General features: G+C 44.9%; 1 protein-coding gene across 1 annotated transcript in view; it reads left to right on the top strand.

Annotated features, from left to right (window-relative positions):
- Positions 1-13,040, top strand: part of ZNF618 (zinc finger protein 618) — a 562,788-nt gene that overhangs the window by 384,566 nt on the left and 165,182 nt on the right. The window contains exon 2 of the mRNA XM_050760987.1: positions 8,473-8,597. Coding sequence (XP_050616944.1) covers positions 8,565-8,597 — 33 coding nt within the window. The 5' untranslated portion in view covers positions 8,473-8,564. The remainder of the gene's footprint in view (positions 1-8,472; positions 8,598-13,040) is intronic.

Genomic DNA, 13,040 nt, shown 5'->3' with positions numbered 1-13,040 from the left:
GAGAATCCTTCTAAACTATACACAACAAAATTGATTTTAGGGGGGAAAAACCTGTTTGAAGAATTACAGCTTACTGGGAACACTGGAAATTGCAAAACTTAAAATAACTTTTACCTAGTAGAAATAAGCAACAGAAAATAAAACACAAAGACTAACACTGCGTCCAGTAAATATTGACTAAACATTGATGGAAGACCCTACATCTGCATGACAAAATTGAGATAATAAAATTTGCCTAGGAAAATTGGACCTCATGGGAATAACACTACAAAAGAACATATTCATGTTACGAAGAAAGATAATCAGCAAATTTTGATGTGGACAAGCCACTGATCAATGAATCAATCTTTTTTCTGTCGAATATACAATGAAAAGACTCCATTCTGATGAAAATAATTTCAGTGTAGGCTTCTAGCTTTTTCAAACATTTCAAATATTTCACTTTTGTTAACGTGTTATTTTGAAATAATTTCAAAATTATAGAAGAGTTGCAAGAATAGGACAAAGATCTTTTGCATACCCTTTGTTCAAATTTGCCAATTCATATTCAGTCACATATAATTGCTTTATCTTATATATATATGTATGCATATAGACATATACATATGTGTATATATTTTTTGAGAGTTGCAGATAATCATGTGTCTTTCCATCAAAAGTGTGTAGTTTCTAAGAGTGAGAAGATGATTTTACACAACCAGAAAATGATGATCAATCCAGAAATTTAACATGAATACATACTATTCTCTAATACACAACTATATTCAAATTTCACCAGTTGTCCCCAAAATGTCCTTTATAGTAATTTTTTCCCACTCTGATCCAGGAGCCAAAAAAAAAAAAAAAAAAAATGTGATTCAAGATCACTTTTTGCATTTAGTTGTCATACTTATCTCCTTAGTCTCCTTTAATTTGAAACAGTTCCTTGGTCTTTCTTTGTCTTTCATAACATTGACATTTTTGCAGAATACAGGCCAGTTGTTCCGTAGAATGTCCCTCGATCTGTATTCGTCTGATGTTTCCTCATGATTAGATTTGGGTTATGCATTTTTGGCAGGAATTCTGTGTAAGCACTGTTGGCTGTTGGTGCATCCCATCAAGAGTCACATGCTGGCAGTTTGTCCAATTACTGGTGAAAGAAACATTCCATTTTACTTTTCTATGCCTCACTCTCCTTATCTGCTAATGGAGATAACTGAGGGACATAGCTGGATGGCTTCAGGTCTAAGCTGTCATTCCAGACACGCCCCGCCCACTGGATAGTTTTGCAGATGGAAGCCATCGAGATCAACATCATCATTAATATCATCATCTCAACTATCTAGATTACCTACTGTGTGCTGGCATTCATTGCTTTTTCTAACCCTCGTGTAAAGCATGCACGTCTGTGTTATTCTCCCCATTTAACAGTTAAGGAAACTGGGGCTCAGAGACAATGGTGTGATGTGCTCAGGATCACATGGCTGGAAAGGGACTGAGCTGGGATTGGAACCCAGTTGGGTCTGAGTCCAGACAGAGCCTGAGCCCTGTACTATGACACATTGTGAGCTAATTGCATTCACAAGTGTGTTTCTCAGCAGAAGGGATGGATTATTAAAGCCTCCTTTGGGAGCCACCAGATGACAAAGGAGGAAAGGACAAGCTCTTGTCATCTTTCTTCCTCTTCTTTTTTTTTTTCCATGGCCTGGGCCCATCTCCATTGTGAGATCCAGCTTAATTAAAATCAGGACTACTGCCACAGTGGGGGGCACTGCCAACTGGATTTGGGGAAGCTGCCTTCAAAGCTGACTTTGCTCCCTTCTTGGCTGTCTAGGCCTGCTCAAATGAGGTGACTCTACCCTCATCCCATCCTGGAGCCTGAGTTTCCTTATACATGTCGAAGTTGATATGGGCTGGAAATGGTAATCATAATTACCATGCGTTTGGTGCATAACATGAATTAGGCCTTTAAATAACCCTGTGGTGTCAGGTACCTTATTTTGCCCATTTTACAGATGAGAAAAACTGAGGCTTTTATAGTTGCTAAGGTTACAATCTGCACGGTCTAAGTGCAGAGACTAGATGAGATCTTCACTAGTATGCCAGGCTTTCTCCAGGCTTCATGGGCTGGCAGGCTCCATGGAACAGGTTTATGAAACATAAGAAGCATTTATTGTTGACTCCTGGGACGGGCTACATAGATTTTGGCCTCAATGCGGATTCCTTATCTGGGTGATCTGTTTGATCTCTTTCTTTCTACTTGCCAGTATCTTGTCCTGGATCTTCGTTCTCTCTGTTTTCCCTCCTGGACTCACCTCTCTGGGGGACTGCCAAGGCCTCAGGTACCTGCTTCTCTGGAGACTTCGCCATGACCTGCAAGGTCCCCCCTTGAGGAAGTACGTTGCTGCTGGGTTTATCCCATCTCCTTCCCAACTTCTCCCTGTGTGGGGATGGGGAGGTAGAGGAATGGAAGAAAAGAAAAAAATTCCAGAGCAAAAGCTGGAATTTTGCACCGGGCCAAGACACTTCAGCCTTAAAATGGGGGTGTCTGTACTTTCTCTGCCCACTTTGGAGAAGTAGTCAATCAAACAAGAACATACTGCCAACTTGTTTGATAAATTGCTAAGGAATTTTCTAAGACCGGATCGTGTGGGTTTTTTCCCCTTTGTGTAGAGACTTGAAAGCCCAAGTTACCCTAGCTGGGCTGTTACAAGAGAGCATTTCCCTTGTTTTTGAGGCTTAAGGAAAAGTAACTCAGCTTGAGGAAGAAAACACCATTTCGTGAACTCTTTGCCTTCATTCTTTTCCATGCCCTTTTGAGCAGACTGTTTCTCTATAAAGGCAACTTCTCCACCAGGACCTACCCACCAGATCTTAGCCAAGCCCCCAGGTTTTGTTTGGGACCCAAAGACTTCTTCTGAGGCAACTCCCACCACCTGCTTGCTTGACACAGGCTTGACATTTGCCCATCACCTACTAGAAAAAGCCTCAGCCTCCTAACCTCCTGGGTTTCCCAAATGTTGCCAGATGTTAGCACAAAGAAATGCAGCTTTGGTGTGTCTCCACGTCACATTCCCAGTCTCTGCGAACCCTCGCAGTCCTCTCTGAGGAACATTTGAGGGTTCTGCTCAGCCCACCACGTCCCTTCTCTCAAGGCGGGGTCTCAAGAGGCTCTTTGTGTTTTGTGACCCTGCCATCTTTAGCCATAGAGGATCAGCTCCTGGTGGCACCTGAGCCAAGCTTGACTTACCCCATTCTCTCTCCTGAATTTGGATTGAGTGCAGAGACACCAGTCAGTACTTCCTGCACTGACAGAATGGTATGCTGACCATTTTGACTTCGTGCCCAGGGAAGCAGAGACGATCCCCCCACCCGGAGAGACGGTGGGAAGGAGGGAGAAGTTAGGACTGAGATATCAAGAGACTTGTGGCCCAGAGTGATGGAGAGAGAAAGCCCAGGTCCTGAAACCTTTCTAGTTCCTGACTCCGAATGCCCTCGATTCATTTCCTGCCCTTGGATACTATGATCCACCTTCTAATTTTCCTTTTTTTTTTTTTTTTTTTTTTTTTTTTTTTAGTTCAGCGTGATTTCTTCTCTATTGGTTACAACTGAAAGAGTGTTGATAAGACTGGTAGGTTTTAGAATCCCCATTTTTCTTTTTCTTTTTCTTTTTTTTTTTTTTTTTTGAGACGGAGTCTTGCTCTGTCGCCCAGGCTGGAGTGCAGTGGCCGGATCTCAGCTCACTGCAAGCTCTGCCTCCCGGGTTTACGCCATTCTCTTGCCTCGGCCTCCCGAGTAGCTGGGACTACAGGCGCCCGCCACCTCGCCCGGCTAGTTTCTTTGTATTTTTTAGTAGAGACGGGGTTTCACCGTGTTCGCCAGGATGGTCTCGATCTCCTGACCTCGTGATCCGCCCGCCTCGGCCTCCCGAAGTGCTAGGATTACAGGCTTTGAGCCACCGCGCCCGGCCATAGAATCCCCATTTTTCAAAGACAGATGCTAAAGCTCAGAGATGAAGCCCTGAGGCCAGGATCACCCAGGTAGTGAGGGGCAGAGGAGATTCCACCTGACAACGTGTGTGCTTTCTCTACATGAGACAGTTTCTAAGGACTTTACAGGTTACATCGTTTAATCCTCAGACCACCCCAGGAGGTAGATAAAACTGTTAGCATCATTTTATTCTATTTTACTTTGTTTTATGTCTGTATGTATTTATTTATTTTTGAGACAGAGTCTTGCTCTGTCGCCCAGGCTGGAGTGTAGTGGCTCGATCTCGGCTCACGTAACCTCTGCCTCCCAGGTTCAAGTGATTCTCCTGCCTCAGCCTCCTGAGTGGCTGGGACTACAGGCGCGTGCCACCACGCCTGGCTAATTTTTGTATTTTTAGTAGAGACAGGGTTTCACCGTGTTAGCCAGGATGGTATCGATCTCTGGACCTTGTGATCCGCCTGCCCTGGCCTCCCAAAGTGCTGGGGTTACAGGTGTGAGACACCGAGCCTGGCCTATCCTTTTAAAGATGAAGAAGTGGGGACAAGATGAGCCATCAGCTGGAGACCGCACCGCAGGTGAGGAGGACCAGAGCCAGAGGTGAACCTGGGAACTGATGCCAGGGGCTGGGCTCTAAAAATGATGTAATAATGATAGTTCTGGAGGCAGTGGGCTAGGCATGGAAGGAGTAAAAAGTTTCCAGAATTTGATAAACTCAGGCATGCCGCGTTGAACCATAGACCCTCAGAAGATGGGAAAGCCTTTGGGGATCCCTCCTGGACCACGCTTCCACTGATGTGAGCATCTGTTCTTCCTCACCCCTGACCAATAGTCATTTTTCCAACACTGTATCACAGAGCTCCATCATAGAGCAGGTCTGGTCTTGTCCCCTGGGCGATCACAAAATATGTTGGCTTCTCCACCCCCACACTTTTCCCCCTCCGAAGCCCTGCCCAGAGCTTGTCTGGTGTTTGTGGGGGTCCTTCCCTTCTCGTGGCTTCCCCATGCTGGTCACAGTGTCATTGCTCTCGAAAGTGAGGGGTCCAGATATGACCACAGTGCATCTGATGGGACCACAGCCACCTCATGCAGTACCTAGCCACTTTCTTGGGCACTCCAAAAGTTCCACATGGTGAGTGTACCCTCAGTTAATTCTCAAATGGAGACAAACCACAGCTCAGGGTGATTGCATAGTTTCTGCTGTTGTTTGGGAAATATGTGGGTTCATTTATAAACTGGATTTTGTCAGAAGACTTCAAGCTCAGCCATTGTCCCCTGAGGATACCCTTCATGGCCCATTTGGTACAGAATGAAGAAAGGAAGCACTCTCCAAGGCTGAGACCCCTGGGCAGGAGATGCCTCTATGGTCGGGATGTACTGACAGAAGGCCCAGCTCCTGGGACCCATGGGTGGTGGAGAAACAGAAAGGGCTTGCAGTGATTTCAGAAAAAGAAGGCTGAGAAGGACCATGAGATTTTATAGGCCAGAGGTGCCTGGAGACAGGCTGTGGATTATTCCAGGTTGGCAGTCACTGATGCTCTTGAGTGAAAGCCACAGATTTTCTCCCCCAGAATGCACATACAGACATACATTTGGTTAAGGAGTAGTTCTTGGTTCCCCAAACCAATGCAGCGACCCCATTTAAGAATCCCTGCTCTGGAGAGAACCTGCCATCTAATTAAGACCCTTCTGGAATCTTCACTAACCCGCACCAGGGCTGGATGGGACCCTTCCTTGAGCTGCACTGAGCACCTCACTGTTGGCACTGTACTGCAAAGGTTTTAAGAAGGTGACCCTTAGAGCAACATCATCAGCATCACCTGGGAACGCATTAGAAATGCAAACTCTTGGTCCCTAACCTAGACCAAATGAAGTTGAAACTCTGGGGTGGGGCCCAGCAATCTGAACAGGCTCTCCTGGTGATTCCAAGAATCACCAGCATTTGAGAAGAGCTGCTGCAAATAGTTCTCCTCTTCATGGTGTGTGTCTGTCTGTCTAGCTACAACGTGCCTGGAACGTAGTAAGCGCTCAAGTGAATATCGCATCAAGTTTTCCCGACTCCCAGGGCAGGAGTTTTTCCTTTGTACCATACAGTTCTCAGCTGTGGTGACTGAGACCCCATGTCATTTTGGATCTAGTTTCTACTCTAAGGCCTAAGATCAGGCTTGGCTCCACTAGGCGGAGGCGGGGACCTGGCCTTGAGGCAGGTGCCCAGAAACCTTCACACAAGGATCGAGCCAGACAGACATCAAACCTGGAGCATCTCTCCACGTAACTAGGCCCCAACCACCTGGTGGATGAGGGGCAGGTGGGCTACAGGCTGCCTGGCCAGCACGTATGCTCAGAGCTCACAGGACCCAACTCTGCCACGCTCTGCAAGCTGCCCCCTCTCCCCTTGGTGCCTGCTGCACACCAGCCTTGGCAGAGGCTGCCAAACCTCCGGCAGAGACATACTTGCCAGGTTGGTGAGCAGAAAAATGGCCACTTTCAATTTTTAACGAATCTCCAACTTTTAGGGGTCTGGGGGGAAGTGGTTAGAAGACTCCCTTTTTTTTTTTTTTTTTTTGAGACGCAGTCCCACTCTGTCACCCAGGCTACAGTGCTGTGGAGTGATGGAGTGACTTCGGCTCACTGCAACCTCCGCCTCCTGGGTTCAAGCGATTCTCCTGCCTCAGTCTCCTGAGTAGCTGGGACTACTGGCGCGTGCCACCACACCCGACTAATTTTTGTATTTTTAGTAGAGATGGGGTTTCACTATGTTGGCCAGGCTGGTCTCCAACTCCTGACCTCGTGATCCATTGGGCTTGGCCTCCCAAAAGGATTACATGCGTGAGCTACCACTCCCGGCCAGAGCCTCCTCTTAACCTCTTGTGTATGAGTGTTTGCTAAGCGGGGCAAGAGTTGTGTTTCTTAATCTCATGTCTCCCATATAGGGCTAAATTCCCAGTTTAACTTATTAGGGAAAGGAGGTGTCTTCTACACAGTGCCTCTGTTTCCTAAAATTTTAAAAAGAACTTTTTTGAGGGTTGTAGGGAAAACATTTTTGTAACCCTTCCTGTATCATATTGCTCCAGTTCTTTAAACATTACAAAAAAGAACATTGGATTTTTGAAGGTGGGGGCAGAGAGAAGATACCTGTTTACTCTTAATTTCCAATGTTTTTATTTTTGAAAAGCACCCTTGTAGTTTTCTTTCGGGGAGGGGCAAAGAAGGATTTCTGTTCACCTTGCATCTCATAGAAGAGCAATTCTTAACATTTTTATTCCAAAAATCAACCAGTTGTGGGAGATGTAGGATGGATCCAGCAATCCCCCCTTGTCTCTTTAATAGGACAGGTCCTTCACACGCTCAGTTTTTAAAAAATCTGATTTTTTAGGAGAATGGGGAAGAGAACAGAAAAAAAAAATCTCTTTTAAACTTTCCCAAGTCACAAGGAGGCAGTTGCTCAAGTAAAAAAACAAAAAACAACAACAAAAAAAAACCTGACTCTTTTGGGGTGTTGGAAAAAAATTTCCTGGTTCACATTTTATTTCACATAGAAGTTTTTCAAATTTTCCTTTTCTAAATCAACCTGACTGGTGGATATGCGCGGGGGGGGGGGGGGCTAATACCCCTTAACCTTTAACCCCTCTTGTCTTACTGTAGGACGAGTTTTTCAAACTTTTATTTGGAAATATATATATATACACACATATATTTTTTAATTTGGCGAGGATAGGCAGAAACAGCCGTTTCACTGGCATTTCACATAAAAGCGGCTCCTCAAATATTTATTTTAAAAATCAATCTGGCTAGGGGGCTAGACTCCTCTTAACCCCTCTTGTCTGACATGGGACCAGTCCTTCAAACTTTTATTTTATTACATTAGTTTTTTGGGGAGGAGTGGCAGGGCAATAGAATATTCCCGGTAAGCCTTCCAGTCTTTCAGCAAGCCAGCTCTTGAAAACTTTTATTTCAAAAATCAATCTGTTTTTTTTTGGGGGGTGGTACAGCAGGGTACTGAATTCCCATTAACCTCTTGCGTTCCGCCGGCTCCCCGAACTTTTTTCCAGTGTGAAAATGACATTTCCGAGGGGCTGGAGGACTGGGGGAGGGCAGAAGGGAGACGGGGGGCGGGCGCGGGGGCGCGGGGAGGGCAGGGCGCGGCGCGGGAAAGTTTGGGGGGCGGGTGCGCCACTGCCCTGGGGCTGGCGGACGGGAGGGCGGGCGCGCCCCTGGACCGGCCGGCTTTGTGTGCCGCGCGGAGGCCGGCAGCGCGGAGGCCGAGGCCGCGGCCCCGCGCTCGCGGGCCGCACGGCGAGGCCGGCCCGGGGGCGGGCAGGGCGGCGGGGGGGGCGGCGGCGGCCCCGCGAGGGGCGGCTCGGCGGCAGCGGCTGCCGCGGCGCGGCCGGTGCAGGCCGGGGGGGGGGGCGAGGGCCGGCGCCCCCCCCGCGCGCCCCCAGCGCCCCCCCCGCCCCCCCGGCCTGAGCGGGGCGGGCGGAGGAGGGAGCGGCGGCGGCGGCGGCGGTGGCGGCGGCGGCGGCGGCATTGTGCGCGCACCAGCAGCCCGGCCCGGGAGGAGCAGGACGCGCCGGGGCCGCCTCCTCCCGCACGGACCCATGAACCAGCCGGGCGGCGCGGCGGCTCCGCAGGTACGACGGGGGGCCGGGGGCATGCACCGCGCGGGGGACCCCGGGGGGCCGGGGCCCGGGGCGCTGCGCCACTTCATTGCAAGATTTGCAAAATGCAAAGTGCCTGGGCACGTTTGCGAGCTTTTTGTGGGCGCAAACGGGAGAGTCGGGGTCCGGAGAGCACCCCCCCGGGCGCTGCGGGGTGCGAGGAGGTTGGGGGTGACGAGGGGGTCTTTTGGGGCCCCCACCCAGCGCCCCCTCCGGCCCCGGACTCGGACCGGAGCCCAGAAAACAAAGCGGCGAGAGAACAGAGCAGCCATTTCAGTTTGGACAATTCACATTTTGCAAAAATGCAACCCCTTCCAGCTCTGCCCCCTCCCCCCCAAATTTGCAATTTTCCCCTGACCCTCTCTGCGCTCGGGGTCCCCGATGACCCCCCGGGAGGTGTTTCCCCCCAGATCCCCCATTTTTGCAACAATCTTTTTTTTTTTTAGGCCATATTTTCCTTTCTCAATTTTTTTTTTCTAATTTTTCTTCAAACGGTAGTTTTTTCCCATTAAAACGACGCCACCTAGAGGATACTATTTTGTAAATAAAAAAAGAAATTAAAATTGAAAAGAAATATTTTTTATTTCTTATTTTTTCAAAAGTTTGCACTACCAGGCAGTGGAGGGGTAAGAGATTCTTTTTTTTTCTTTTTTCGGGTGAAAATTTTCACTTTGATCTTTCCAGAAGCATGGAGACAATTTTTATTTCTGAAGCCAAATCCAGATAATATGTAAATGAAAATTAAGCTGGAATTTGAATGAATTCAGTTCTTGGAGGGGAGAAAGCAAAAAATCTCCTAAAAGCAAAGTCAGTTTGGGTGCCCAACTCATTTTAGTTTGAGAAAAAAACTAATTGGAATAAAGAAAGGAGGGAAATTGTTGAGTTTAGGGAAAACTGAGAGAATTGGCTTTATGAAGCAATTAGAAATTGTACTTCATTGTAATTTGGAACTTATTTAGCTCAGCGGGCAAAAAAAGACTAATTTCTCTATTTGGCAATATTTAAAGTTTTTCTATTTCCACGAAGGAAGGATTTAAAAGAGAAAATAGACCCTAAAATGTTGGCTTTGGACACACCCAAAAATTGTAGTTGTTTTTTTTTTTTTAATTTTGCATTTACATTTTACTGCATTTAAATCCTAAGATTCTAAAGAAAACAGAAACGGAAAAAGTTACAGTGAAATCCTTTCTTTCTTTTTTTCTCTATTTGTTGGGTTTTGTGTGTGGGTATTTTTTTTGTTTTGTTTTGATGGAATAATTAAGACTGTTTTCTGATTTTGTTTCCTGAAAGGTCTAGGCATTTCTTTTTTGTTGTTGTTTTATCCAGAAAATGTCAGGGACCTTTTTTGAGCAATATTCAGTGGAAAAAATGTAAATTCATACATTATACAAATTGAGTAACCCACAGATTTGTAGGAGAGACCGCCATTAAAATAAGATATGCATAATTAACATTATTATGAAAAAACTAACAGTGGATTCACAGAAGCTCATTTTTTATGACATGCAACTGAATCAATTGATGAAGACAAGGATTGAGGAATCCTTGGTAAGGAAGAAAATTTTCCCTTTTCTGTCTTGTTCACTCTTCCAATTTGAAAAATTTATTACTTAAAAAAAAATTTAGATTGGTTTCAGGCCTCTTTGACTGTGATGTGAGGTTGGTAGTTTATCAATATTTGTTATTTTTCAGAAACCTGATTACTTTCAAAGGGGGAAAAAAATCCATTAGCCTTAATCATTTTGGGGAGTTTGTGACCAAAAAAAAAGCACAAATTTTACTGACTTAACAAGAAAAAGATAAAAGAGGGATGGGCAAAAAGGAGATGAAAATTCTAATTCTTACCTGTCTTCCTTGGTAGAACACTTACTTTGCTGAAGAAATGTGATAAAACACCAACTCAGCTGATTTTAGCAGCAACAAAATAAAGGAAAAATAATCAAAATACAAACAAAAGCCAAACCCAAGGTTTGCCTTTGGAATATGAAAGCATATATGCAAACAATATTTCATGAGGAGGTTTTGGCCTTAAAATGAATCAAATGAAGGTGAAACAAAAAAGAAAAAAAAATTTAAGAAGGCAAATAAATATTGACTGAATTGAAATTTGACAGATGAAAATAAAGTACCCACCCAACGATGAAGGGTTTTGTGATAAATTAGTATCTGATTGAACTTGTTGGGGATTTTGAGCCTACCCCCCAAAAGTTATAATGTTTCTGTCCAAAAAGAGCATATTGTTAGGACTTGCAGGGTGGGATCTTGGAGGGACCTTGGCTTGGAAATTGGTGATGGGTCACCTGGGGCAAGAAAGGAAACCGTTTGCCCCTTTTGCCAGCCACTAGCTGGTCTTGGAAAAACTGGTGGCCCCAGTCCATAGATTCCCAACCCGATTTTGTGGAAATTTGGATGTTTAAGTGGAATAAGTCAAATATATTATCTCTGTGAAATATATTTGACAATGGCAGAGGTTTGACATTTCCCATCATCGCCATTGCATTTGGGAGATTTTATTTTTTTAGTAACGAAATCCTTCAGGGCTGACTGGTCACATTCTGACATATTCGGAATGAGCTTTTTTTTTTTTTTTTTTTTTTTTTTTTTAGGCAGCATAATTAAAAAAATTTTTTTTCTGTTGAATTATTTAGGCCGATGACTAGGACGGTCAAGGAATTTATAATTTCCAAGGGGCTCTGGAGGCCTCATGAGGCAGAAGGCCTGAGTTTAGCAGTGATGAAGGAGAGATGGGCTGGGGAGGGGTGGAGCGGGGTAGGGGCATCTGAGAAAAAAGTCAGGGTTGCAGATAACAGGTTATTTCTGGTGCAAGGAATAAAAATATTGCAGCACGTCCCTTTGTGTGGCCTGGATCTCCTGACACAATTCAGATTCCTTCATTCCTTCTGCTGAAATTTTGTTCTGTTGTCTATGGCTAGAAGTTGAAAATCATTTCTGGTTTTGTAGACATGTTTTTTTTTTTTTTAATTGGTTATTCTGATCATGTTTGTTGTAAAGGAAGTAGAGGTGCATGATGGTTCTATTGGGGGCGGGGCCAGTTTTCTTTTGTTTCTATTGGTGTTTCTCTCTGGATTGAGATCTGACCTTGGCCTTGGCTCTCTCACCTCCTATTTTAGGTGGACGTGTGACCAGAAATGGATATATGAGCTAATTTTTATTAGCTCCTGTCTGTTCACCACATTCTCTTAGATTGTTGGGCAAAATATCTGGTAAATTGGACTTGAGGGGTGGTAATTTGATGATGGGCTGAATTATTTTGGCAAAAGATCATTTATATTCAGTTTCACAGTGGAGATTCTTATTACTTAATGTTTTGCTTTTCTGCCTAAGGAGGTTTTTTGTTTTTTTTTTTTTTAATTTTTTCTGATAAGGTTTGAAATTTCAAGGGCCTGCTTTATAGCTTGACTTTGGAGCAAGCTAGGAAAAGAGGTTTGCTTATTCTTCCAGCCCTGCACAGAGGTGAATTTGAACAAGGGTTCTTGCTTTTGCAGAAGGAAAGCAACAAAGATGGCTGGTCAGTGTAAGGCTGACCTCTCCCTCGTCCTAGAAAATAAACAGCCAATGGCTTGTTTCACTTGAGAAACTGGGTTTAAAACTCCTCCAGTGTCAGATACAATATTTTTCTCACTTTTGACTCAGCTCTTGGCATGCTGCTTCCTCTGACCTCAGAATCGTTACGTCTTCTCCTTGGTGGGTGATAAGAACTTCCTTGCCATATTTGACTGGATGTATATGAGCTGACTTTTCATGGTCATGAGGAAATTTTGAATTTTTTCCTTGTTCTTGTGATGTTTTGGGTCAGTTGTACCTTCTTTCTGGTGATGTAAAATGAAGTGGCTTTTTTTTGGGAGCCCTACCCCCCACAAAGTCTTGCTGTATGACCTTGGGCAAATCACTTTTTCCTTCAGAGCCTCAATTTTTGCGTTTATAAAATGAACACTTGGGATCAGATCAAGGATAATGATGAATAGGTTTCATTTCTGAATGTAACTCCAAGGAATTGGTTATGGCTGCCTGGATCACTGTGCTGAGAAGGATTCTGAGGCTATATCCTGACTCCCATATTCTAGAGAGAGGGGTGCAGTGGCCAAACAGCAATGTAAATGAGAGTGGAGAGTGTACCTCTTAATTACCATTCCCAGGTGAGACCTTGAATCATGGGCCATTAGTGGGTTGTGAAATCAATTTAGTGAATCACAGTCAGAATTTTTTAAAAACAAGAATAGAATATAGGGGAACAAAAATAGCAGAGGCATAGCACAGGGTACAGGTGAGTATCCTCTCATGAAACTTTTGTTTATATTTGTGGATGTATGTTTATGTGAGATAGATTTCCTCCTGTGGATCACGGTCAAGAGAGTTTGAAAGGTACTGGACTAGCTGAGCTGCCATGATGTGCTG

Source organism: Macaca thibetana, chromosome 15 (genome assembly GCF_024542745.1).
Source record: "Macaca thibetana thibetana isolate TM-01 chromosome 15, ASM2454274v1, whole genome shotgun sequence".
In the NCBI taxonomy this organism is placed as follows: Eukaryota; Metazoa; Chordata; class Mammalia; order Primates; family Cercopithecidae; genus Macaca; species Macaca thibetana.
The sequence above is the reverse complement of the archived record's forward strand: the minus strand, read 5'-3'. Positions and strand labels throughout refer to the sequence as shown.